The 23,218-nt window shown below is 46.0% G+C and overlaps 2 protein-coding genes across 18 annotated transcripts in view; one reads left to right on the top strand and one right to left on the bottom strand.

Moving 5' to 3' along the window:
* Nucleotides 1–7,788, top strand: part of GRAMD1B (GRAM domain containing 1B) — a 136,300-nt gene extending 128,512 nt beyond the window's left edge. For all 15 annotated transcript variants that reach the window (XM_048513518.1, XM_048513519.1, XM_048513517.1 and 12 more), the window contains 3 exons: nt 473–580; nt 2,067–2,184; nt 2,489–7,788. In XM_048513518.1, coding sequence (XP_048369475.1) covers nt 473–580; nt 2,067–2,184; nt 2,489–2,578 — 316 coding nt within the window. In that variant the 3' untranslated portion in view covers nt 2,579–7,788. The remainder of the gene's footprint in view (nt 1–472; nt 581–2,066; nt 2,185–2,488) is intronic.
* A 635-nt stretch (nt 7,789–8,423) lies between these two features.
* Nucleotides 8,424–18,426, bottom strand: SCN3B (sodium voltage-gated channel beta subunit 3). 3 transcript variants are annotated; one of them, XM_048513528.1, is made up of 6 exons: nt 17,663–18,426; nt 15,392–15,558; nt 13,982–14,216; nt 11,512–11,650; nt 10,984–11,089; nt 8,424–9,739 (listed from the first exon to the last, which is right to left on the bottom strand). In XM_048513528.1, exons 1-5 carry the CDS (start codon nt 17,985–17,987, stop codon nt 11,026–11,028), a joined length of 930 nt encoding a protein of 309 aa, XP_048369485.1. In that variant the 5' UTR covers nt 17,988–18,426; the 3' UTR covers nt 8,424–9,739; nt 10,984–11,025. The 3 variants fall into 3 exon arrangements, with proteins under 3 accessions (XP_048369485.1, XP_048369483.1, XP_048369484.1); XM_048513526.1 differs by having other exon boundaries at nt 8,424–9,950; nt 10,991–11,089; nt 17,663–18,400; XM_048513527.1 differs by having other exon boundaries at nt 10,991–11,089; nt 17,663–18,398.
* Nucleotides 18,427–23,218: the final 4,792 nt, after the last annotated feature.

Below are 23,218 nucleotides of genomic sequence, written 5' to 3'. Positions count from 1 at the left end.
CCAGAAGAAGAGAAGGGAACACAGCGTGCATGCCAAAAGGGGGTAGGAAGCAGGGCACATAGTACTCCCTCAACCCCCCCCCCCAATGTCCCAAGGTTTATTCCTGGCTCAAGCATGCTTGGGTCGAGATTTCCCATTTCCCAGAAGGTCAGCTTATTTTACCCTCTTGCTCTTCCCGATATTCAGTAACTGTAACAAGCTGTATGAGCCAAATTACCTGCTTCTGTAGTAAATGAGTACTCAGACCTTTCTCTGCTGATGTTTCCGCACCTTCTTTGTTTTGCAACCAGGGCATTGTCGAATTGTGAAGGTACCTACTGAGCCATTCCCATTCGGGCGTGGCTCAGCGTGCCCAAAGACCCAAAAACACTTGAGTTCACTTTGTCGTATTAAAAAAGGACCCAGATTCTTCCTGGAGAGGGTCAGGGTTGGTCGTCTTCAAGTGATATTCTTTTTTCTTTTGCTTCCCCAGTCTGGTGCTTTTGGTAATCCTCAACATGATGCTGTTCTACAAACTCTGGATGTTGGAGTACACGACCCAAACTCTCACGGCATGGCAGGGCCTGCGGTTACAGGAAAGGTAATGCCAACTGGAGAGCTGGAGTGCATTCTTTTTACTACCTGGTGTATAGATAGATCAGCGTGGTTACATGTGAGCTGAGTGCACATGCGTGTGTATGTCTGTGAGAGAAGAAGAGTTTGGATTTATGTCACCCCTTTCTCTCCTGTAAGGAGACTCAAGGGGGATTACAATCTCCTTTCCCTTCTTCTCCCCCCCCGCCTCGCAAACACCCTGTGAGGTGGGTGGGGCTGAGAGAGCTCTGCAGAAATGTGACTACTCTAAGGTCACCCAGCTAGCACCTCTTGGAGTGCACAAGCTAATCTAGTTCACCAGATAAGCCTCCACAGCTCAAGTGGCATAGCGAAGAATCAAACCCTGTTCTCCAGATTAGAGTGCACCTGCTCTTAACCACTGCACCATTCTGGTTTGGGGCTCGTTGCTCCTGTCTAAATTGGAACCGCTTGCCCTGCCACTTTTAACAATGCCCAGATGTTAAAAGAGAGTGAAATGCCTCTTTCTTCTCAGTGTACTATTTTCTATCATGCTTGCGTTGCTGTGCACGGCTGTTTTTGTGGGAGTCCAATTTTAAAATAAAATACTTCTTCCCTTTAAAAAAGGGAAGAATGGGACAGTGGGTTAAACAGTGAGTCATTTAAGGCCACAAAAAAAAGTCCTGGATAGTTGCTGTCTCCCTTCTCCACATGTGCAGTGGGCCCAATCAAAATAAGGCCCCTTGTTAAATTAAATGATGAATAAAACACTGGGCACTCCAAACATGGAAATCTCAGAGGATATTTGGTTTTGTCCTGTGAAAAGCTGGGAATGGATAGTTATTCTAGGGACCGTTTGATTTGTTGTGTTTCTCCTACATGCTGATAACATTTTCAGCAGGAATGCATAATGCATGGGAGGGGCATCTGAGTGAGTGGCTGATCTTAGTTGCTAGCAGCACAGCAACCTGTTAGGGCACATGAATGTTTTCCAGGTTACTTGTGACCTCTGTGTCGGCTGCCCAGTGTTAAGGTCCTCTAGTTTGCTTCTATTCTTTGCAGCACGGACCTAGAGGTGCTGTGTTTTGTTTTCCTCCCAAGAATGCAGGGCAGAGTTCCCCAATATGAGGTCTGTAGGCTCCCTCTGACTCCTTTCCTATTGCCCACCCAAGAAAGAGGGTGGGGCCTAGGAGGGCTCCTGATTGACCACTGGAGATGTGATTGGTTGGGCAAACTTAAACGGGGCTGTTTCATTGGCAGCTGTCAGCCCGAGTGTTGGTTGTATTCTTTCCCACTCCTCTTTCTCAGTTGATTTATTAAATTACCTCTCTTCTCCCCAGTTGGGCTACCTCAATGCTCCACCACATGGCGGCCATTTTGCAGCTGCACCCGCCACCCTTCATCACCATTCCAAAGGTGCCCCCAGGCTCAAAAGGCTGCTGATCCCTGGTGGAAGAGGCTCCAAGCCGCTGACAGCTTTCCCAGAGCTCATCTTTGCTTCTCTGTCCTGGCAGGTTACCCCAGTCGCAGACAGAATGGGCCCAGTTACTAGAGTCCCAGCAGAGGTATCATGACACAGAGCTCCAAAAGTGGCGGGAGATCATCAAGTCATCCGTGATGCTCTTAGATCAGGTGAGAACTGCAGCCACCACCTGCAGCCACTGGGAGGACAGAACTTAGCTTCACGGCATATGCATAAACCCCTGAGGTCACATGGAAGGGATACGCCAGTGCAGTTTGCAGTATCGTGGTCCCTGATCATTGTGTAGGGCAGGGGTCCCCAACGTAGTGCCCGTAGGTGCCAAGGGGCTTGTCCAACCACTGCTTCAAGACCTCCAGTGAGGGGGTGCTGACCCCCTCCCTAGACACGCAGGATTCCTCTTTGTTCTGTGTTTCCTCGTCAGTCATTGCTCCCCCTCCCCCCTTTGCCTTACAGATGAAGGACTCGCTAATAAACCTCCAGAATGGCATCGGGTCTCGTGACTACCAGTCTGAGCCAGACGAGAAGCGGAAACGGTTCCACTAGCAGGCGGGGAACACAAGCGGCCAGAGGACTGTGTGCAATATGTATACAGAGAATATATATATACACAGAATATATATATATATATTTATATTCTGTATATACATATATATAATATATAGATTTTAAAAAGAGAAAAAACACCATATGTCCCGAGGAGAAAGAGCGTTGCTGATTGACCTCCAGCACTGGATGAAGTGGAGTGTCCCTGGGGTGGGTGTAGGGTATGGCAGGGTGGTGCCCTACTGACAGTGGGGCAGCGCACAGCCTGTGCCATCTTGGGCCCCACACACGTCTCTTGGTATTTTCCTGTCTGTCTGTCCTTCCGTCTGTTTGTCTGGCTTTTTACACTTTCATTCCTAAAGGTAGGAACTGGAGGGAGCGAAACCCCGCCTTGAGTTGAAAGTTAACGAACCTGAGCTTTGCAGTTCAGGGCTGCGTGCTGAGGATAACGGGGTGGTCTCTCGCTGTTGGCTCCATTTCCTCCATGAGCTCCGAGTCGGCCGGTTCTGCGGGAGCGGCTTTGTGTTGAATGTGAACCAGTGTTCATTTCGTGGCACCCTTTCACAGGGTTGTCCTTTCCTCCCCTGCCTAGCTTAGTGTGCGCTTCTCCCTGCCTCTCTGCGACTTCGGTTGAGGGCCCAACAAAGTGCTGTGGCATTCCTTGTATCATGGAATGAGTTTGTTTGGCAAGAGAGAGAGAGGGAAGATGGTTGCTTGGGGGAGAACTCCATGTTCAGTCCAGTTCTTGGTACTGTCTCTCTTCACGTGAAAGGAGTTAGAGGCAGATGTATTCTGTTTGTTCATAGGCTGTCCTCTTCGGATGCTGGGGATTCTCTGATTGTAGTGTCTTCGCATCTTCGCCCCCCTGTATGTTCTATGAAACTGCTGCTTCACTGAAAGGGCTATACATGCATCTGTCCCCCTGTCCTTACTGGAGGTGGAGGGGAATTCCAAGTCAAGGGAATCCTATTCACAGATCATCCCTTACTGAATATGTTGCATTTCCAAATCTTCCTCTGCCAAAAAACCAAGTGAATTGTAGCTTGGGACCAAGCCTCAGATTCTAGTGAGGGGCTTCAAACGCCCACTCCTCCAGCCGTACTTTCTCATCCCAGGTCATGAGGATTTTGCGCATGGGTTTCTGGTTTTATCTGCGCCTTGCCCAGTTTGCCTCTAAGCAAAATGTGTAATGGAAAAAACAGAAGCACACTAAATGAGGGAGCTTTGGGTTGCCCAAGCAGATGGATATATCTGCGTTGGAACCCAGCTGCCTTCCAGAAGCGAGCCAATCTCTTGGAGAGGTTAGAAGGAAGAAGATCATGGGGGAATGATATTCTGAGGGGGGGGGGGTCCCATTGGGCAGGTAGTTCTTTTTATGGAGGAATTTTTGAGCTCTTAGTGGCCTGCTAAAATCCTTTCTTGCATTTTTTTTTGATGACCGACAAGCCATTACCTGATCCCTGGTGGAAGGGGCCCCAAGCCGCTGACAGCTTTCCCAGAGCTCATCTTTGCTTCTCTGTCCTGGCAGGTTACCCCAGTCGCAGACAGAATGGGCCCAGTTACTAGAGGCAGCTGCAGAAAACACGGAGTTAGCAGTGTTGACTGTCCAGTGGGCGATGAAAACCATGAAAAATGCATATTTTTTGCAAAATTTGTGGACCAGGGTTTTCTCTTGTCCGTTTTTTCCTTGGGCGACACAATTTGAGCAACCTCAAATTGACAAAAACAATCATCCCCCCCCCCACTTTCTTGTTGTTTTTGAGGGCAGTGATCCAAGTCAGAGTCGTCAAAGATTATGATCCTGTGTAAAAAGAGTGGGGGAAGGCGACAGATCCGCCTGAGCATTAGGATCTGGGGTAGCCATTGGCTGTCTCTTCTTTGGCTGTCTGGTGACCCAAGTAAAGTAGTCACAGAGAGCCCGGCAGAAAGGGGATCTTTCCTGTTTCAGCGACCAGCACTGGTTTCTCTCACCAACCCCCCATCCTGAATTGGTGTTGGACACAAACTGCATCATGTAATGCTATTTTGGATGTGATGTATTTTTCACAAGTGGAGAAGCCAAATGATAAGTCCCTTGGGCAGGGCCATGTTGCACATGCTCAGCACCACTCTGCATCTTCCCTTCACATAAAACAGTTCTGCAGGGCAAGAGAGGTGCCAAGAATCTAATCTTGGGGGCTGAGATTTTCTTCCCAACTGGCTTGGAACAGGACCTACAGCCCCTTTTGGCAGTGTTGCGCATGCACAAGACGGCCACATTAGGAATCCCTTTGGGCTGTTTTTCCCTGAGCCCACAGCCGATACCCAAGTCAGTGCCAGGGGCCTCTTTCTGGCTGGGGACGCATGTTGAGCTCCCATGCTTGTGTTTCGCCTTTGAAGGAAAGAGTCGTTTCTCCCAACTGCGTTAGCAAATGCCGTTGATTCACTTTTCTAACAAAGATGCAAGGAACAGATATCTTGGAGCCTGGGAGGGGGGATTTGTCTCCCTTTCGAATCAGCCAGCTGCCGATGAGGCAGCACTTCCCGAATAGCACTTGAAGGAGTTCAGTGACCCACACTGTGAATACCTGGGCAGGTGATGCTGCTCAGGGCGAAGTTTGGTGGGCTATTGTTGAAGCAGCGTCAAGCCACAAACAAGGTGCTCAGGAGCCCGGGGGCGGGCGGGTGGGAATTATTTATATAATTTATTGTATTTATATAGAAAAGCGTTTATGCAATGCTGCTGTTTGACCGGCAGCCCAGGGGAAAACTTGGCTTGCTGTATTGTCGGGACTCCGAGAAGGCTTTTTCGCTTGCAAGAAAGAAAGGGGGGGGGGGTCTCCCAGTTTCCCCCTGCTGGATACAGTCTCAGAGTTTTCATATGAGGACCCCTCATTCAAGGTGCACATTGAGACAGGAGTGGCCAGTTGGAGGCAGAGATGAGGGGAGACTCCAAGGCAAGGTTAGCAAGACGGCAGGAAAAAACCCAGTCTCGTCTCTGCCTGACCTGGTCAGCAAGACTCTCTTGTGGCAGTTTGCAGGACAAACTGTACCATGAAAGACATTCTGTACCCATCTCCCACCCTCCACCTCCCAGCATACTCCTCTACCATTGGATCGATTCAGGAAGAAAGCCTGGCTCTTTGCCAGTCTGAATATGAACTAGAAGACCAATTCATTTTTCATAGCGGGACCTCAGCTGCGTGGCCAGAAGAATATACCTTTCTGTTGTCAAAGGGAATGGGAAGGAATTGCTTCTTTGCTCTCCAAATGGACCTTTAGTTTGGGTGAAATTAGGAGAGAAAAGCCCCACCTGAGTTTCAGCGGAGCTTAGGTATGCCTAATTTCCCCCCTCCTTGGGTTGTGCCAAGAGGCTCCAGTGCAGAAACAGGCAGGCATGGGTCTAAACATTTTCGACTGGGCTGAAGTGTGTTTGTATCTTTCTTGGGTTTGCTCTTCCTATGGATGCCGCTGGGTGAGAATCTGCGGTCGGAAACATTTTGGCCATCCCTCCGGGCGTTTTTAGCTTACTTCTGCCCGGCAAATAATTCCCTGAAAGTGGGGCTCCTCTTTAAGGCTACAGCTGAATTTTCAACCAGCAGCTGTGGTTGTGTAGCCCAGATTCTCCCACGCTGATGTTAGAATTTCACCTCTGCCGCGAGACTTTTGGCATAGCTGCTCAGCAAGTACGCTTGGAGTTGTAATTGGACCACGGATCAGATTAAATAGTCATTTCTAATGGCCTCAGTGGGCTTTATGTTAAGAATGTTTCAATTTTTGAACTTTCCATTCCATTTTTGGCAGTACTTCAGTGGAACGCTACAGAAATGTCAAAAATTGAAAAATTCTGTTCCAATTTTGGCACTGCTGCAGTGGAACACCCATTTTTTTAAGTAACCCAGGCAATTCCTTGCCATTCCACACAAGGGGGTTTGGTCCCCTGTTTCGCTTCTGGATTCTCCCCATTTCTCCCCTCATTCTCAGGCACTTGCCTCATGCTTTCCCAAAGGGCGGGGGGAATCTATTTTTGTGCCATAACACCATCCCCTTCACCCCCCTCCGCCAAACTGGAGTGTTAACTTGGGCCCTGCGTTGCTGAGATGGCACCTCTTCCTTAGGGAGAGATTAGACGCTTGCACTAAAACAGACCTACCCCCTGGAAACCTGATGACTTCTTATTTTTCTATGCATTCTGCCATTCCTCTGCCTCCTCTCTGCCTCGCTGTGGCACAATCGCGCACCACTCCTCCCCTGGATCCCGGCCGCAGGGGCTGATGTGGTGCTACCCTACGTTTCTCTTTTCCACTTTCCTCCCAGGGGTGTGTTTCGAGATGAATGTGTTGCATCGTTGGGGCAAGGAAAAGAGGAAAATGAGTCTCTCCCTTCCTTCCTGCCGAAGGAATTCCGTTTGCACATGGCTCGGGAGCATCTGCTCCCTGGCCATTTTTTTTAATTACCTCACTTGTTTTTTGGACAGTTTTGTTGCGAAAGGGTTGAAGGACTGGCTTCCTGACCTGAGCTTTGCATTCGATTTTGAGGTGGTGCTGGGGCGGCGTTAATGTAGCTCTGGATTGCGAGCCGCATGGGTGACTCCCCTGGTTTTTCAACCCTAACCCCCCCTATGCTGTATGAGAGTCCTGGAGCATCTGATTTCTGCGGTGGCTCCCTAATTGAGTTGCATCGGGGACGGGGAGAGAGGTGACCGCATCAAGAATTTTTCTGTTTGCGGACAAGGATAACTCAAATGTCCCCTCTCTTCCCCCTAGCCCTTCCATGAACCTCTGGCCTAGACCCTGGTAATGCTGACTCCCATAATGAAGTTTCCCCTGCTACATTTCAACAGTTCAAATGAAGAAGAGTTTTCTGGGGGGAGGCATCAGGGCCCAGAGGAGAGGCTGGGCAGGTACCCTTCTTTGCTTCCCCTCTGGAACGTTTCTTGCTGCTGGAAGGGTTTTTGTGGTAGTAAGACAAAATGGCGGAGCCGGGCCACAGGCAGAAGGGATCCCGATCGTGTGTGTCAGAGCTGTCTGGCTGTCTGCGTGTCTGATTCTGTAACTATAATAAACTTTGCGCTGTGCGCAAGGTCCGATACAAGTTGATTTTAAAAAAATACAAACACAAACTTGACTGCTAGAACCTAGGAGTTACAAAGGCTACAGAGCCAAAATCTTAATGTAAAGTAGCTAGGAAAAAATGGAATAAAAGTATGAATAAAAATATAATGAACCAAATGATGGCATCATGTCGGTTCTTTTGCTTTTTATTTGCCCAGCTTGTTCCAAAACTGCTGTGACTGTTTCTTATACAGAGACCCTTAAGGACATAGGGAGAGCCCTGCTGGATCAGTCTAGGTTCACCTCGTTCAGCATCCTGTCTCACACAGTGGTCAACCAGATATAGAAGCCAAGGCTGGTACCTCCTGCAACTGGGATTCAGAGGTTGACTGTCTCTGAACATGGAGGTTCTCCTTAGTCATGAGGACTAGTAGCCTCTGATAGACCTCTCCTCCATGAATCTAATTTGTTTTTAAAGCTGTCTGTACCTGGGGCCATGACTGCATTTCTGCAGGACAGCCAGAAATACCTTCTACCTTTGGGATGCTCACTTTGGATTAGCCTCCACAAATTCCCTGTGCCTCTCCCCCAGGGGAGATTGTGCTGGCCATCAGAAATCTCCAGTGAACTACTAGATTAGAAGAAAGACACAACAAAGGCTCTTTCCCCCCTCCCTCTGTTAATCATATTAAACATATTCATGTTATGTTCACATTCAGATATTCAGTCATATTTAACAGTGTATGGGTACAGATGTTGTAGGAACATCCTCTAAAATTCAATAAAAGAAAGGGAAACTGACGAGGTCAGGATTTGGATTTGAGGTCATTTAATGTAAAACATTGGCTGTCCAATTGGTACAAAGGTACTTGGGGACTTCATTCCCTCGTTCCTCTCTTCACATGTTGGCCAATATTAATGCCAGTGACTCCTTCCAAGAGAGTTTCTGTGCCTTTAAGTGTTGGCAGGTTTGAATTCTCCTGTTATAACTTCTCTGCATAAGGAACCTACACATTTGCCTTTTCAAGACACTAGTCCTCTTGCACTGCAACATGAAACTGCTACTTAACTGAAGTTCTATCCAAGGAGAGTTTTCCACTGTGCTTTCACAGCTTTAGGACAGAATGGAAAGGGCATGGGATGAAGGTCCCTCGTTCTCAGGTGTCTTGCCTGTCAGGATCTTACAAAGCAGCCAGGAGACTTCAACATCTATCACATTCACCTACAAAACGGCCACTGACAAGCCCCCCTTCTGCCTGACTGGTAACGCTTTTTTAAAAAAAAATGCCTATCTAGGTTCTACTAAATCACTGAACTGGCAGCTAACTCGAAATACCATCTGCTCTAAACACAGTGACGTGACATACCATGGCGTGTCACAATCTGGAAGTCGCTTATTATGCAAATAAAAGGTGCTTTATGATGTCCCACCCCCTCCAAATGCAAATTTGACATGCTGTACAGTATTATCACCCCTTCTCGCACGGCAAGAATGCACCCCAGAAATATCTCCGGCTCTTTGATCATTTTCTCAATTACAACACAGTTTCATGAACAACCATATTAAAAACCATTTTTCTCTTTGCATGCCCATATTAAAAACTGTTTTAGCCTTACATGCGCCCTCCCGTGGTTCTTCCCTCCTCCCCTCCATGATTATGATGACATCAGCCAAAAACATATATCTTTGCTGCCCCGGAGAGCTGTGATAAGCTTCCAGGGCCACTGGTTGAACATTAATGTGCTAATATGCATGAACACAAATGCAACAGCTGTTGGACGAATGTCACTTGAATGTTGGGAAGTGCAGGATGCTTGTTTTGTTCCAAGGGAACTGGAATGTCTGAAAGCCACCCCCCCACAAGTGCATTGGTGAGAGATAAGCTTATTTACAAAGCTGTTAAGGGAGATGACGAGGAAGGCGTGGCTCTGTCCTTTCCCCTTTGACTGAGCATGCGTCAAAGGAGAATTCTGTAGCAAATGGGGCTGACAGTTCAATGATGGGAGCCATGAAGTCAAAGCTGTGCAATGTCCCAGACAAGCAGAAATGGATTTACACTCTTTCTTTGGTCCTCTTCCTCTGATTATTGGACTCCCACAAACCTGGCGGCAGGACAGATGGAGACTCCTTGGAGACAAGATAAAGGTGTGTGATTCATCATACTCTTTCCAAAGACTGGCCAAGAAGTTGCACGTGTGGAATGCATCACCCTCGCACAGGAGCAGCCACCGTGCAGACGTGCACACGCAGGCGACCATGCGCAATGCTCGTTCTCAAAACGCGGTGGTGGGGTTCCTAAGTATTGCTCACAAGGCTCTGCCAACAAGAATGTCTCTAACTGCGGTAGAAGTAAATGGAAAGAGTACTTAGAGCTCATGAAATGACCCACACTTGTCCCTCAGCCTTTGACAAGGCCCCTCGTACGCAATGTGATCTGACACTTCAAATACACACCTGCCCATAACTCAGTTCAAAGACAAGGGGCTTACCCTCTTGCAAGATAGTTTGAGAGTATTGACCTGCAGCAGAACAGTCAGATTCATGTCCAGCACCTTACACATCAATGAGATTTTCAAGAGTCCAAGCTGCCTTCATCTCATATCATTTGAATCTCAAAAGTTGATATCCTGACGATCTTACTAGTCTCTAAGATGCTACTGGACACGACTCTAACTCTTCTCCTGCAAGAGTGACTGCACCGGTCTGGAGGTTTTTGTGCAAAAACAGTCATCCCCGCAGTCATTTTCCCATGGAAGAAAACAAAAAGGGTGGAACAAAACTTCAGCCTTAGATTATATCTCAGTGGCTGGAAATCAAAGAGATGTCTGGTTGACAGCTCCATTGGTGCTAAAAGGTTACAAGCAAATCCATGGGCCTAAATACGGCTGACACTTCATGCCCCTCTCTGCAATCCCACAGCACTGAAGTTTGCTTCTTCTACTAACGGGAGTCTTGGTCAAGGAATGACTTTTCCTCCAATGGAGCCAGGATTCTTACTTAGTAGAAGGGAATCTTAGGAACCAGCTCCACATAAAACACACACTTAATGAAGTGTCCTCCAAGGCTGATGGAATGCTAAGGGGTTAAAGCTGCAGCTGTAAAGCAAGAAAGAAGCATAATTTCTCCCCACTGCTGTATTCAAGACCATTCCAATTAAACTGGATTCTGACCCCATCCAGCACTTGGAGACTCATGGTAAAGATCTTCCTCAATCATTTAACTCTGTTGCGTGATCTCTACAGCACTGGTTGCTACTGGAATCACCTAGAAATGGCACACTCATCCACCAGTGTCTCTGTTCTAACTTCCCTTAACACCACACTGCCATTTCTTGATTATCCTACACATTATACACACAGATTTCAACCCACCTCTTACCTTTGGTAGCAAACCATACCCGGGGGTTTCACTTTCTACTCCTCCACAGGTACAGCACAGTTCTCCTTGTTCTCCGACGGGATGGCGAGGTAGTCAGTCCTGTAAGTCAACACAAAGAGGTTAGCACAAGAAGGACCTAATTCATGCCCTCTTTAAAAAAGAAAAAAGATACAGCTCCCTCTTGGGAGGGAGCGTAGTCCAATAACATATTCTTAACATACAGAGGGACCGTAATTCGATGGCATCGTCCTTTGAAGGAGCTCAGGTGGCAAATTTTGGGAACACGTGGCTCGAAAAAGCCAGCTGTGTCTGTTCATGGCCCTTGAAGAGCCTCTTGGGAACACTCTGGTCAGAGTAGGATCTTCTTTGGCCATTTCAATGGAGCTCTATGCAGGAAACTCCAGGTATGTAACAGAGCCTCCACAGGTCTGGAGCACATCTCTCTCTTTCCCCCCTTCTATCAATACTTCATGCATTTTTGATGATGCCCTTTCTGGAGCAACTGTGGCTTTTTCACTTACGCATTTTCCTGGGCTGCCTCCTCTGCTTTGGAGACTTTCCTGTAGCAGTAAACCATTTCTATCAGAAGCCACAGGGTGAGGAAAACCAAAAGGATATACATCATAATTTCCGAGATGACCGACGTGAAATCTTCTCCAGCTGCGAGTGGGGCAAAGAAGGAAAAGATGCTTGAGGCATTCCAAAAGCCATATCAGCAAAACCTGGGATTTAGTCTGCTGTGACCTACTTTGCAGGCAAGTCTCCCTAGCCTGTGTGGCTTTCTGCATTTTCCTCCATTGTCAGAAACGGAGTGGCTGAGCTTTGCTGCCTGGATTTTATGCCAGTTGAGGAGACATATATATGCCTATAGATTTTCATGGAACAAACTGTGCCAGCAGCAAAGGGCTGGCATCTTGCGTTCTAGAACCAACATGTGTACAACCTGATTCTGGCCAACTGCCGTAAACTGTGCATGGATTTCTCTGATGCTGCAGAGCTGCCAAGCCTCAGGGCTCTGGTCTTTCTGATTACAATGAAATCATCATACTGGTAAGATTGAAATGCACATTATATTCAGTTGCTACTCGGGAGTGTTTGGACAATCAGAGCTCTGCAGAAACAGCAATGCTCTGGGGCTCCCTGAGAGGTAGAGGGTAACTGCAGGGAACTGTTAGCAGCAAAGGACAAAACTGAAGCTCTTTCTGTCATCCCTTAAAAGAACTGCAATGCCCCCATTTATTGATTTATTAGCGTCATGCCTTTCTCCACATTGGGACCCAAGGCTGCTTATACCATTCCCCTCCATTTAGCCTCTCGACAGTCCTGTGAGATAGGCTGAGAGTATAGGACTGGCGTAAGGTCACCCAGCCATCTTCCATGGCACATCGGGGATTTCAATATGGGTCTCCCAGATCCTTGTCTGACACACTAACCACTACACCAGTCTGGCTCTCCCATCCTAGCAGCATGCAAAGCTATGCAGCATTGCTGAGATTCCAAGACTCATGTTGACACTCAGTCTTGAAATGTGTCAGGCCCTCTTTTTGTTTCCTAAATATCTTCCCTTGCCTGTTCAATAATATGTATAATAGGAAACAAAGAAATGGAGACAACTTTGGGAGGGCTCTTCAGCAAGGGAAAAATACAGGAAAGAAGAGATGCATATGTGTAAGAGAGAGAGAGAATAAGAAAGATACAGCACATCAAAGAAGAAGTAACAGAAGGGAGCCACCTTTGGCTCAGCAGCCCTGCAGCTCTGCCTCTTTTCTCCGGGGGACTCTTGCAGCTCTTGGCAAGTCATTAGAGAATAACGTGTTGCTGCTCTTGTCCCCAGATGATCCTGGATCTGTTGACAGCTTGCAATAAACATTGGGCTGAGCTAAGATCAACTTAGGAGTGGTTGGAGGAGGTGTGAGAGAGCAGAGTTCTGCATCTGAGCTAGTCTGCCTGCCATGGGTTAAGCTGAAACCCCTACTGCTGATGCAAGATCTGAAACACAACCAGTTGGAGTTGGGACCCTCCAAGTGCTTGTAAAGGCGGAGACACAAATCCCTTGTAGGAAGAGGAAACAAATAAAAAGCAAAAGCCCTCCATTTTGAACAAAGGGGATCCCTTGCACAGCTGAGGGTGGAGTGGGAGAGAGAAGACTATTTTATGACCCATGGGGTACATTGTAAGACCCATTTCTTTAGCCTGCTTGGATCTAGTGATAAGTTGTTTCAGGACTGGAGGGAAGAAAGATTAAAAGGTGATCCAAAATGATATGCAAATATCTGAAGGGCTTCAAAGTCTACTGACAGCAGAGTGCAGGAGTTGGTTGCTACACGAATCACCCTGTGCAGAAACACTCTGGCATCTTTATCTTCTTAGGCAAGGGCAGCGTAAAGTCATCGCCAAAGGGTAACTATTTGAATTAACTCTGGGCTTCTAATTTTCTAGCCTAAAGTAATCACACCTTGCTCTTGTAAAACTGTCACCTTTTTTAAAAAAAAGTTTAAAAACTAACTAACCCAATCCTGACCTTTGCAGATTTGAGTGGTGTGCCACCATGCTGAATCACAAGAGATGTTAGCATTCCTTAGAGAAGCCGCATTGATAGCATTATGAAGGTTTGTAACAACAAAGCTAGAAAGTGCCGGACACAATCAGTGGTCCACATCACTACTGTCTTTGGCTGCCTCCAAAAACACCCTTAATTGGATCTTTACTAGGACATCTTCTGTTTCACTCTGCACAGAAACGGAAGATGCAAACCACAGCAGCCCCCCTCACTCCTTTATATACAAACACTCCATCTTGAACTACTTTGATTATGTTTTCCTGCATTACAGGGAGTTGGACTTGATGGGCCTTGGGGTCTCTTCCAACTCTATGATTCTATGATTGAACCAGAAGAGGGTCTGACTGTCTTGGTGCTTTGCACATGGCTTGGTCATCAACAAGAGACCCTGGAGCTAATGCTGGGTGTTAACTCCCCCCCCCCCTCCATACCCTTCTCCACAACTGTGAGATGGATCAGGGTTGAGGTGGTAACGGTGTGCTGATAGATGTCGAAGTTAAGTGTCCTGTTGACCTTGCAGGTGTAGACCCCCGAGTCGTTCAGAGAGATATTGCGCACAGAGATGGACACATCTTGCATGTCTTTGCTCCCATTCCACATCAGCCGCCCGCTGAACTGGGTCTGTGGCAGCAGGATTGGCTGTTTCTCATTCTCATACACATAAATCTGTAGGGAGCACAACAAGGAAGAAGGCTGGTCAGCCCAAGTCCATACTTGAATTGCTTAGAAAACAGCAGCAGCGGATGATAGCTTGTTTACTTGGAAAAATATACTTTTGCGCAGCACATATTGTTCAAGGATCTCAAGCCTGCATTATTGAAGGCTTTCACAGCTGGAATCAGCAGGGTGTTGTGGTTTTCCAGGCTGTGTGGCTGTGATCTGGTGGTTTTTGTTCCTAACATTTCACCTGTGTTTATGGCTGGCATCTTCAGAGACATGTCACAGTGCACAATACATATGCCCCACCACATAATCACTCTACCCTCTGCCATGAAGAGAAACACAGCTTTCCATGACATACCTCTGAAGGTGCCAGTTGTAGATGTGGGCAAAACATCAGGGGCAAAAACTCCCAGACCACAGCCAAAAATAAAGCTGGAAAACCCACAGCAGCCAGATCTTAAGTCTTTCCCCCTTGTTTATGTTTTTTTATTTATTTATGTTATCTATGGTTCATTTTTCTCTCTTGGATTCCAGGCAGATTACACTGTTCTTGCCCAGGAATTAAGATTGCAGGAGATGCCTTCCTGACTGTTCCACCAGTTAAAGGTCCTCATTGGGTGGGTACATGAGAGAAGGCCTTTTTCGTGGCACACTCACAATCATGGAGAAGCCTCCCCAGGGAGGTGGACCTGGCCCCCATACTGTCGATCTTCAGAAGGCAGTTGAAGACAGCTTTATTTCGGGCTGCATTTGCTTCGTTTAGTTTTTATTCATTGACAGTCCTAATTATTTTAAATGGCGCCTTTTAGTGGATTTTATTATGGTTGGTTTATTGTGTTTTAAATAATATTTTAGCTATATTGTGGATCACCTTGAGTTTTGCAAGGGAGAAAGGCAGATCATAAATGTTTTAAATAAGTTGCTGAACTGTTTTCAAAGGCAGGCTCATGTAGACCACAGTAATCTAACTTGGATGCAATCAACTGTAGCTACTGATGTGCATTTCTGATATGCTTTCTATAATTGCTTTGTGATTTTTTTTTATGATGCGTTTACACAGTGCCTTAATGGTTAGTCATCTTGGTGGTCAGAAAGGGAGGCTGCAAATCTTGTGAATGAATGAACGAATTCCTTCATCTTCCCTGCTCATAGCTTGAGTGACCCAGTGCGTTACTTACGGGCTTATCCGCCACATCTCCATCAGCCCTGTAGAACCACTCCACCACAGTATTGGCACTGACTTCTTCTCGTTTCATGCAGGAAATGCACAGCAGCTTCATGTGAGTCCCCTGGACTGCCTCAGTCTCTGATGGCACTTTGACACAGACTGCAGAGCAGATGCCAGCTTGGGGTGGTGGTGACGACAGAGCAGGCACCGTGGCACAGAAGGGGTGTCGGCCAATTTGCATGTGTGAACATGTATGTATGGCAGGGTCCCATTTCCAAGCAGGGGAAAAGAAGACAGATAACAAGCACACATGGACAGGGATAGAAAGACACAGAGAATGTTATTCAGGTCTCCTCTGATTCTCAGTGAAAACAGATCTTTTACATTCATAACTGGCATTCATTGAGAATGGATTAAATGCTCGGATTTGCAAAAGCTTCCCGCTTCATGTTGATCGCAACCAATAATCCCTATTAAATAGTATCTTGGCTTGAAAACGAGTAGTTTTCAGATTCATGGGATGTTCCTTCCCTACTCATCAGTACTGGAATCTGAATCTGTACTTTCATAGTGCCTAACTCAATTGGGGCTAAAACTGAAGGTGACTTTAAAAAAAACACAATAATTTAGATGCTCAGGTTATTTTGAGAAGAATGAAGGAATGGGTCATCTTTCTACACCAAGATTCGGGTTCAGTTCTGCGTAGTGCAAGCTCAAACATTTTCAAATGCTCTGTACACACCTGCTGTAGTAATCGCATGGTCACTTTTCAATATATATGTGCATATAATATACTATCCCCACAGAAGCACACAGAGCTTCATCTCCAATCCCTAAAAGTCATTTTCAAGGCTCCACAGAGCTGTTCTTTGGCCTTCTTCCAAAAGATTACTGAAGAATGGAATGTTTACAACATGTGGCCACTCTGTCAACAGTCTCTCCCAACTATCTGGAATTTAGAGATATACTGCCTAAGTATGCGAAGGTTCCTTTTAGCTATCAGGACTACTAGCTGATAGACTCGTTCTCCTTGATAGACTTACACAATCACCATGGGTACAGAGCTCCATGCCAAAGATTATGCTTACTGTGTGGTCCAAAGCTTGTGATAATGAGTACTGGTCAAAGGAGAAAAAGCCTTTGAAAGTTCCCTCTTATAGACCTGCAGACATTTTTTTAAGAGAAATATTCCGAAGCCCTTTTCAAACTACCCTTCAGCCATGAATGTACCTCAGTGCTTACAGGAACTTTGCCAACTGAATCCCCAGCGATGTACTATACAACAATAACACTATGATCTTCCTGGAGCCAAGAAGCACTTTGGCGCTTACCATTTATGGTTAAGGAAATTCTTGCAAAGGATCCCAAATGTACTTCTGAGTCTCTCTCACAAAGTGCATGTGCATATGTGAGCATGGCTAATACAAAGTAAAAATGGAAAAAATAGCCATTTTTAAAGACAGCACATTCCAGCCAATGTAAGATTTTCCGACATGGGGAGTGCAAAAAGCTGTTAAGCGTCACATGTCGAAAATGCTCCCAGCCCTGAACGGTATTGGCCAAGGAGCAAGAACGCTTGTGTGAAGTTGCCTGAAAATGCTTTCCATTAAGTCTACATACAAATGAGGATCTCATAAAATCTGCGACTGTAATCCTTTCCTGGTGCAGTCATCCACACTAATGCCCTCTCTATTGCCTGGAATTATATGAGATGAGCTGTTGATTTTCCTGGGCAATCTGATTACATAGGTCAAGCCCACACCTGAAGATGCCTTTCTCTTTCAGATTCCCGTCCCGTCTCCTGAGCTTCAAAGCAGAACCGTGTTCCCCAAAAATCACCGTAAGCAGTCTCTAAACTGAAAAAACCCTCCCTCCTTGAAAATTACTTCAAAAGTGACACTTAAATAATATTTTACAGAGGGTTTTTTTAATCCATGAAGATGTGTTTAGAAATAACTAAAATGGAATGAGCATCAGTTGAAATTCCATTGCTGCCTCTCCTTTATAGAAAGATCCACCCGGTACATGTTTTTACCCCTGTTTCCTCCAACATCTAACCAAGCAGATGTTTTAGCAACCATCATGCTGAACAGACCTGCCCAGCACCTTGCCATGGCAACCCCTAACTTATAGCGCGGATTGGACAATAGAATAAAGGGATCCTCGCAATTGACTGAATGGGGGGAGATCAGGGTCCCCCGTCTATCCCAGCCCTTCTGGACGCGAGCAATGCCCGGGGCTGCCTCTAGAAACAGGAACTGCCGAGAAAGCAAACACCTACCCCACAAGACCACCAGAAGGGAGGAAGCGGAGGCCACCTGGGTCAGGGCAGCCATTACTCCGAGCGAGCAGGGCGAAGCCGGGCGCCTCGTTGCCGACACTCCGGGGTCGACTGGGCGACAGGATCGCGGCGGGAGGCGGCGCCGGGGGAAGGCAGCGATCCTGTTGCCTTTGTCTGGTGAGCCTCCCTCTGAGCGCCTGCCGGGGGTCCCGCGGGAGCGACTTTCAGCACCATGGAGAGCGCCGCCCTCCTTGGACAGCTCCCTGCCTCCGCCGCCGCCCAGATGTTTCCAACGGCGCTGGCCCCGCCCCCAGCCCAGCGGCATCTGCTCCAGCTGCAAATGAGGGGAGAGAGTCTGCTCTCCTGTGATGGGAGCCGATCAGAGCCGCTGGGACCTGTTACTCTCGTGCAGCCCGGCGGAGGACAGGCAGTCGCACGGGCGCCTTCTCCTCCAATCCTCTGCGCAGGATACGCGCATCTTCAGCAGCAGGGGCTAGGGGCTTTGCTCTCCCCTAAGCCGAGGCCAGCCTTCTTCACAGAGACTGGGGGCAAGAACTCCGGTTAGGCATGCGCAGTTGGCTCCTCCACGGAGAAAGGCATCCCCCTTGGCTTGCAAAAGGAATAGAGGGGGATGGGGATGGTCTTTTTCCTAAGCTTTCCTGACCCACTGCATCCAACCTTTCCCTGGTCCTTCTGGCACCCGCTTAGAAACAAAATGAATCCTAACTGATCAGCAGCATAAAACGATATCTTCTTGTTCTGGAAGGCAGCAGGCACAAGCTCTGTCCCCAAGACCCGCACAGAAAGAACAATACAAGGAAGTGGGATGAAAGAAAGCAGAGCACAAAGCCCTCGCCTCATGCCATGTGCCCTGAGCTGAATCTGCGGAGATATTTTTGCTCTGGGTTGCTTCCAAAGGTCAGGCTGCCTATTTAGAGTTATGCAAGGCCTGGAGTGGCAGCTGAGTGGCAATGAGACTCTAATCCAGGCATTTGGACAACTCCAAAGGTCACATTTGTCACAGCTGGAAATGCTGAGAAGTCCTTTCTTCCCATGTGTTGGGCCTGTGCCTGGGAGGTCCGTGGCAGGAGCAAGATGGTCCCTCCGCCGTTTGGAGGGAAGCCACAGCACCAACTACGAGCAACTCCAGTTCCACCAGGAACTCAAATGCAGAGACTCAAAGGGGCTTACAAACGCCTTTCCTCGCCCCACAGCAGGGACCTTGCGAGGTAGGTAGGGCTGATGGAGTTCCAAAGAACTGTGATTCCAGCAGGAATGTAAGAGTGGGGAAACAAATTTGGTTCACCAGCTAAGTCTTCACTGCTCATGTGGAGGAACAGGAAACCAGATTAGAATCCCCCTGCTCTCAACCACAACACCATGCTGGCTCTCATTAAGTGTTCTTGCAACAACCTCTCTCTCCCTCTGTAGAAGAAAATGGCATTATATTGTTAAAGGCTTTCATGTCTAAATCAACTGGATGTTGTGGGTTTTATGGGCTGTGTGCCCTAGGTCCGGTAGCTTTTGCTCCTAACGTTTCTCCCACTTCTATGGCTGGGATTTTCAGAGACATGTCACAGTAATCTTACTGTGACATGTGTCTGAAGATGCCAGACATGGATGCAGGAGAAAAATTAGGAGTAAAAACTACCAGACCATGACCACACAGTCTGGAAAACCCACAACAGTCAGAAAATGACACCTACAGTTTTGCACTACTATACAATATTCATGGTTTTCACTGGATTAAGTTGGCTGGTCCCAGGATTGGACTCCAAGATATACTGTCAGTCACTGAAACCTAAATACAAAAGCTGTTTTGATTGAAATTATCAATCTGTTTTCCCATTAGAAGGTTTCTAACTTCTCAGAATATTTAGCAATGTTGGAAATTTTTATTCAAAATGACTATTTCTTCCCTGGAAGGCACAGCAGTCTAGGTCTTTGGCATGAAAAGAACTGTGTTATCCTGGAATCAATTCACTTTAGAAGGCATTAGGCAACTAGGTATTCTTGTCCTTCATGGATTTGAACAGTTTATGTACTCAGCTGGCAAAAAATTGGCTTACACCACATGGAAGAAATTTCTACAAGATTATGGGAAGGCAGATTCCCTTTTTGCTTTAAGCATTCTCCATGCTACTTTTATTTGGAAGAGTTTTCTTCTGTCATGTGAAGGAGGAGAAAGCTATTCTCAGTTATTCTCCACAAATGGGTAATACTATCTCAGTTAAATTTATTAGTCAGTAGACCCATGTACACAAAACAAACCATATGCAAATAAATCCCAAAATAAGACAGTCTTACCATGTAAAATAGTTATTCTTTAAGTTTACATACAGTTTTCATTTTAAAATACAGATTTGGGGGTTCTCTGCTTTTTAAATCTAAAAACTTCTGCCAAAAATTTTGCCATCTCCAGTTTTACACAAGGATTTTTATCACCCAACAAATATTGAAGATTAATACTATCTTCCTGTAACCAGCTTCTCTCCCAGGGGGGAGGAAAGGCCATGGCATTTCTTATTTACTAATTACATTTATTTAAAATATTTGTTAGCCACCTTTCTCTCTTGTGGAACTCAGGTGGCTTACAATATGAACAAAATGCCACAATAAAAACAAGCCTGTAAAACCTATCAATAAAGCCTTAGGAAGATATGGCACAGTCTCCAAGAGTCATATATGATTTATCTCCAATTCACCCAATATGATCTATCCTTTGGCTAGGGAACGGATACTGCTGGCTGAATCTTTTTGTAGATCTTCAGATCTGAAACCACGTGCTATGCAGCCTTGTCTGACAGTCACGTGCCCTTAGAAGTACAGGGTGTTAACATCTGCTTGTAGTAAGCCCCCAGGTGCATGGCTCCAGAGAGCAAACCCCATGGTTATGGTAAAATAGCCAAGTCAGCAGAGTGTGCAGAAGTTGATTAAGCACACCCATGGATAATGCAAGAGTCAGCAAAAGGAAAAGGTTTACACAACAGCTTCTGATTAAGAGGAAGACTGGACCGATCTGCTGATTTAGCTCCTACAAATGGCCTCTCTTCACTTCCATTTACAATACACCTCATCCATCAATCACATGACCCAGATGTATTCCCCTGGAGAAAACCTTCCTGTTTCTTCAAATGCCAGGGTCCAGCAAGCCCTGGGAAGGAGACAGGCAAAATGTAGTGTGTGTTCAGGTTGTCTGCTGCAAGAAAAATTCAACAGGACTTGTCTTAAATTTTAATTGGATTTAATAGGCCATGCCTCCCCTTCTGGGCTTGGGGCAGCTTACAACATAAATATAAACATCTGTATAAAACATGAGCTCAACTACAAATCTTAAAACCATTTCATTAATCCCAGTCATATCCAATTATTCAATCCAAGAGATATGATGCAACAATCCTATAGGGTGACAGAAACTCAATTTATCCTAATGGGAAAAGTAACCCAAAAAAAGGGGGGGGGGATAGTGCTGGAGTACTGGAGAGAGATCTGCATTTCTGCTTCCCCTTTTTTTGGGTTACTTTCCCCATATATGCACAAAAATACTAAACAAAACAAAAGCACTAAGAGGGATGCCATATTCAGATCATTTTTTATTTTTCATAATGAATAAACAGAATTTTGCTGCCCATTCAGTAATAGTCTCCTTCTTATCTTGTAATAGTTTTTCACAACAAACTTTATCACAACAATATGTCATATTATGTATTATGTATTATGTCATAATATAGTATGTATTATGTAACAGATGTGACAGACATTTTTCCCTTGCCTCCTCATAAAGGGGACATTTTAATAACATATGTTCTATAGTTTCTAAAGAATTCAGAGAGCAAGAACATAACCTTGCAAAGGAAAGGATAAAAAGAGGAGAGAGTGGGGGCAGAAGGGAAAGGGGGGAAAACTGTACAGACATCGCAAGAAGATGTTTTAGCATCAAGTATATTTGATGTTATTGTAGAGAAATTCCTGAACTGTGGCAGACTGAAGAATCTGGCTGGAATGAATCTTAAATTACATCTGTGAAGTCCACTCTCCTGCATGACTTTAAACCTATAAGCAAATGACAATTGTCAGTCCAGAAATCTGGAAACTGGCAAGCACAACTCTCATCCACTTTATACCGGGACTCTGAATTCTTTTTGTAAGTCTTATCACAGCATCTTTTACCATACACCATCCTGAAACAGCCTGAAAATAGGTGGTGCTCTGACATGCCCCCATGGCAGCTGTCACAAGCTGCAGGACCAATAGCAAATATTGCGCCCCCACCCCACAAAGGAAAAAGAGCTTATTTCAAATGGAAAACCAGCAGGTTTGATGGAAAGTCCATTCCAGAGAGTGAAATCCATTCCAGAGAATGGAATTGCCAGTCATGCTTTTAATTTGTTAATGAAAAGTGTTATACTTAAGTGGTGATGCCATAACATTTCCTGGAACGAAGTCTGGGATTAAAAATAAATCTTTGTAAAAGTAGACATCTTGAGCTCTCTGGCCAATGGAAATAAAATCTGCAATATATGCAGTGCTGTTTTTTTAATTGCAAAGGCACGCTTCAATCTACAGGGAAACAGCCTGTTCCGTATGCACTGACATTCCTGCGCATCAGTGTAAGAATCACCATAATGGTCCCCACTGACTCCCCTACACTACAAATCTAATTCTCCAAACCAGAGAACAAATACATGCCCACATCACTAAAGTTCCTTCCACACATACAGAACAATGCACTTTCAATGCACTTTGCAGCTGGATTTTACTGAGAGGAATAGCAAAATCCACTTGCAAACAATTGTGAAAAGTGGATTGAAAGTGCATTATTCTACATGTGCATTAGACTTTTTTCTGCTGCTTCAGATCAACCTGGCTACCCACCTGAATCTAAACAAGCACATAAAAATCCATATTCTCTGTTATAATGGAGCCATATACATCCATACTAGTTTTTAACCTCAATTGCTATTTCGGTGGTTAAATTCAAAAAACCAGCAGATCAGTGTGTAGTGATTTGGGGCCTACAGTTGTTGAGTGACTACCAGAGCTGGATGGATAGTTACACACAGCACAGCACAAAGGACCAAACTAACTGGAACTGTAGCCATGTTGTGATTCTGGTAGATCCCCCCACTGTACTTCTCCACAACAGAACTTTGTTCAAAGCATCCAGAATCTGGTATCTATGCATTATATGACAACGGGGTTTAGAAGTCTATCGCTTTCTTCTATTTAGCCCACTGGATTCTGGGAATTCTTATGACAATGTACCATGGTGTGACCATGATGCCTGAAAGCTATCCTTGAGTAAGTTCATCAGTTTTAGTGTGCCTTCTCTTGGATGGGAATATCCATGGCTACAGTTATGGTGTATGCTACTCCCTGCAGTACCAGAGGCTTCTTTCTATCCATCGCTGGGAAGCAGAGGTGGGAAGATACAGCTTGGTGGTTCCTAGAGGCAACTGGTCAGCATCTGTGAGATGAAACCTCTGGATATGATGGGCCTTTGGTTTGCTCCAGCATGACTCTCATATTCTTATGTCGCATAAATGATTGAAAAGC

This window comes from Sphaerodactylus townsendi, linkage group LG12, assembly GCF_021028975.2.
Source record: "Sphaerodactylus townsendi isolate TG3544 linkage group LG12, MPM_Stown_v2.3, whole genome shotgun sequence".
In the NCBI taxonomy this organism is placed as follows: Eukaryota; Metazoa; Chordata; class Lepidosauria; order Squamata; family Sphaerodactylidae; genus Sphaerodactylus; species Sphaerodactylus townsendi.
The sequence above is the reverse complement of the archived record's forward strand: the minus strand, read 5'-3'. Positions and strand labels throughout refer to the sequence as shown.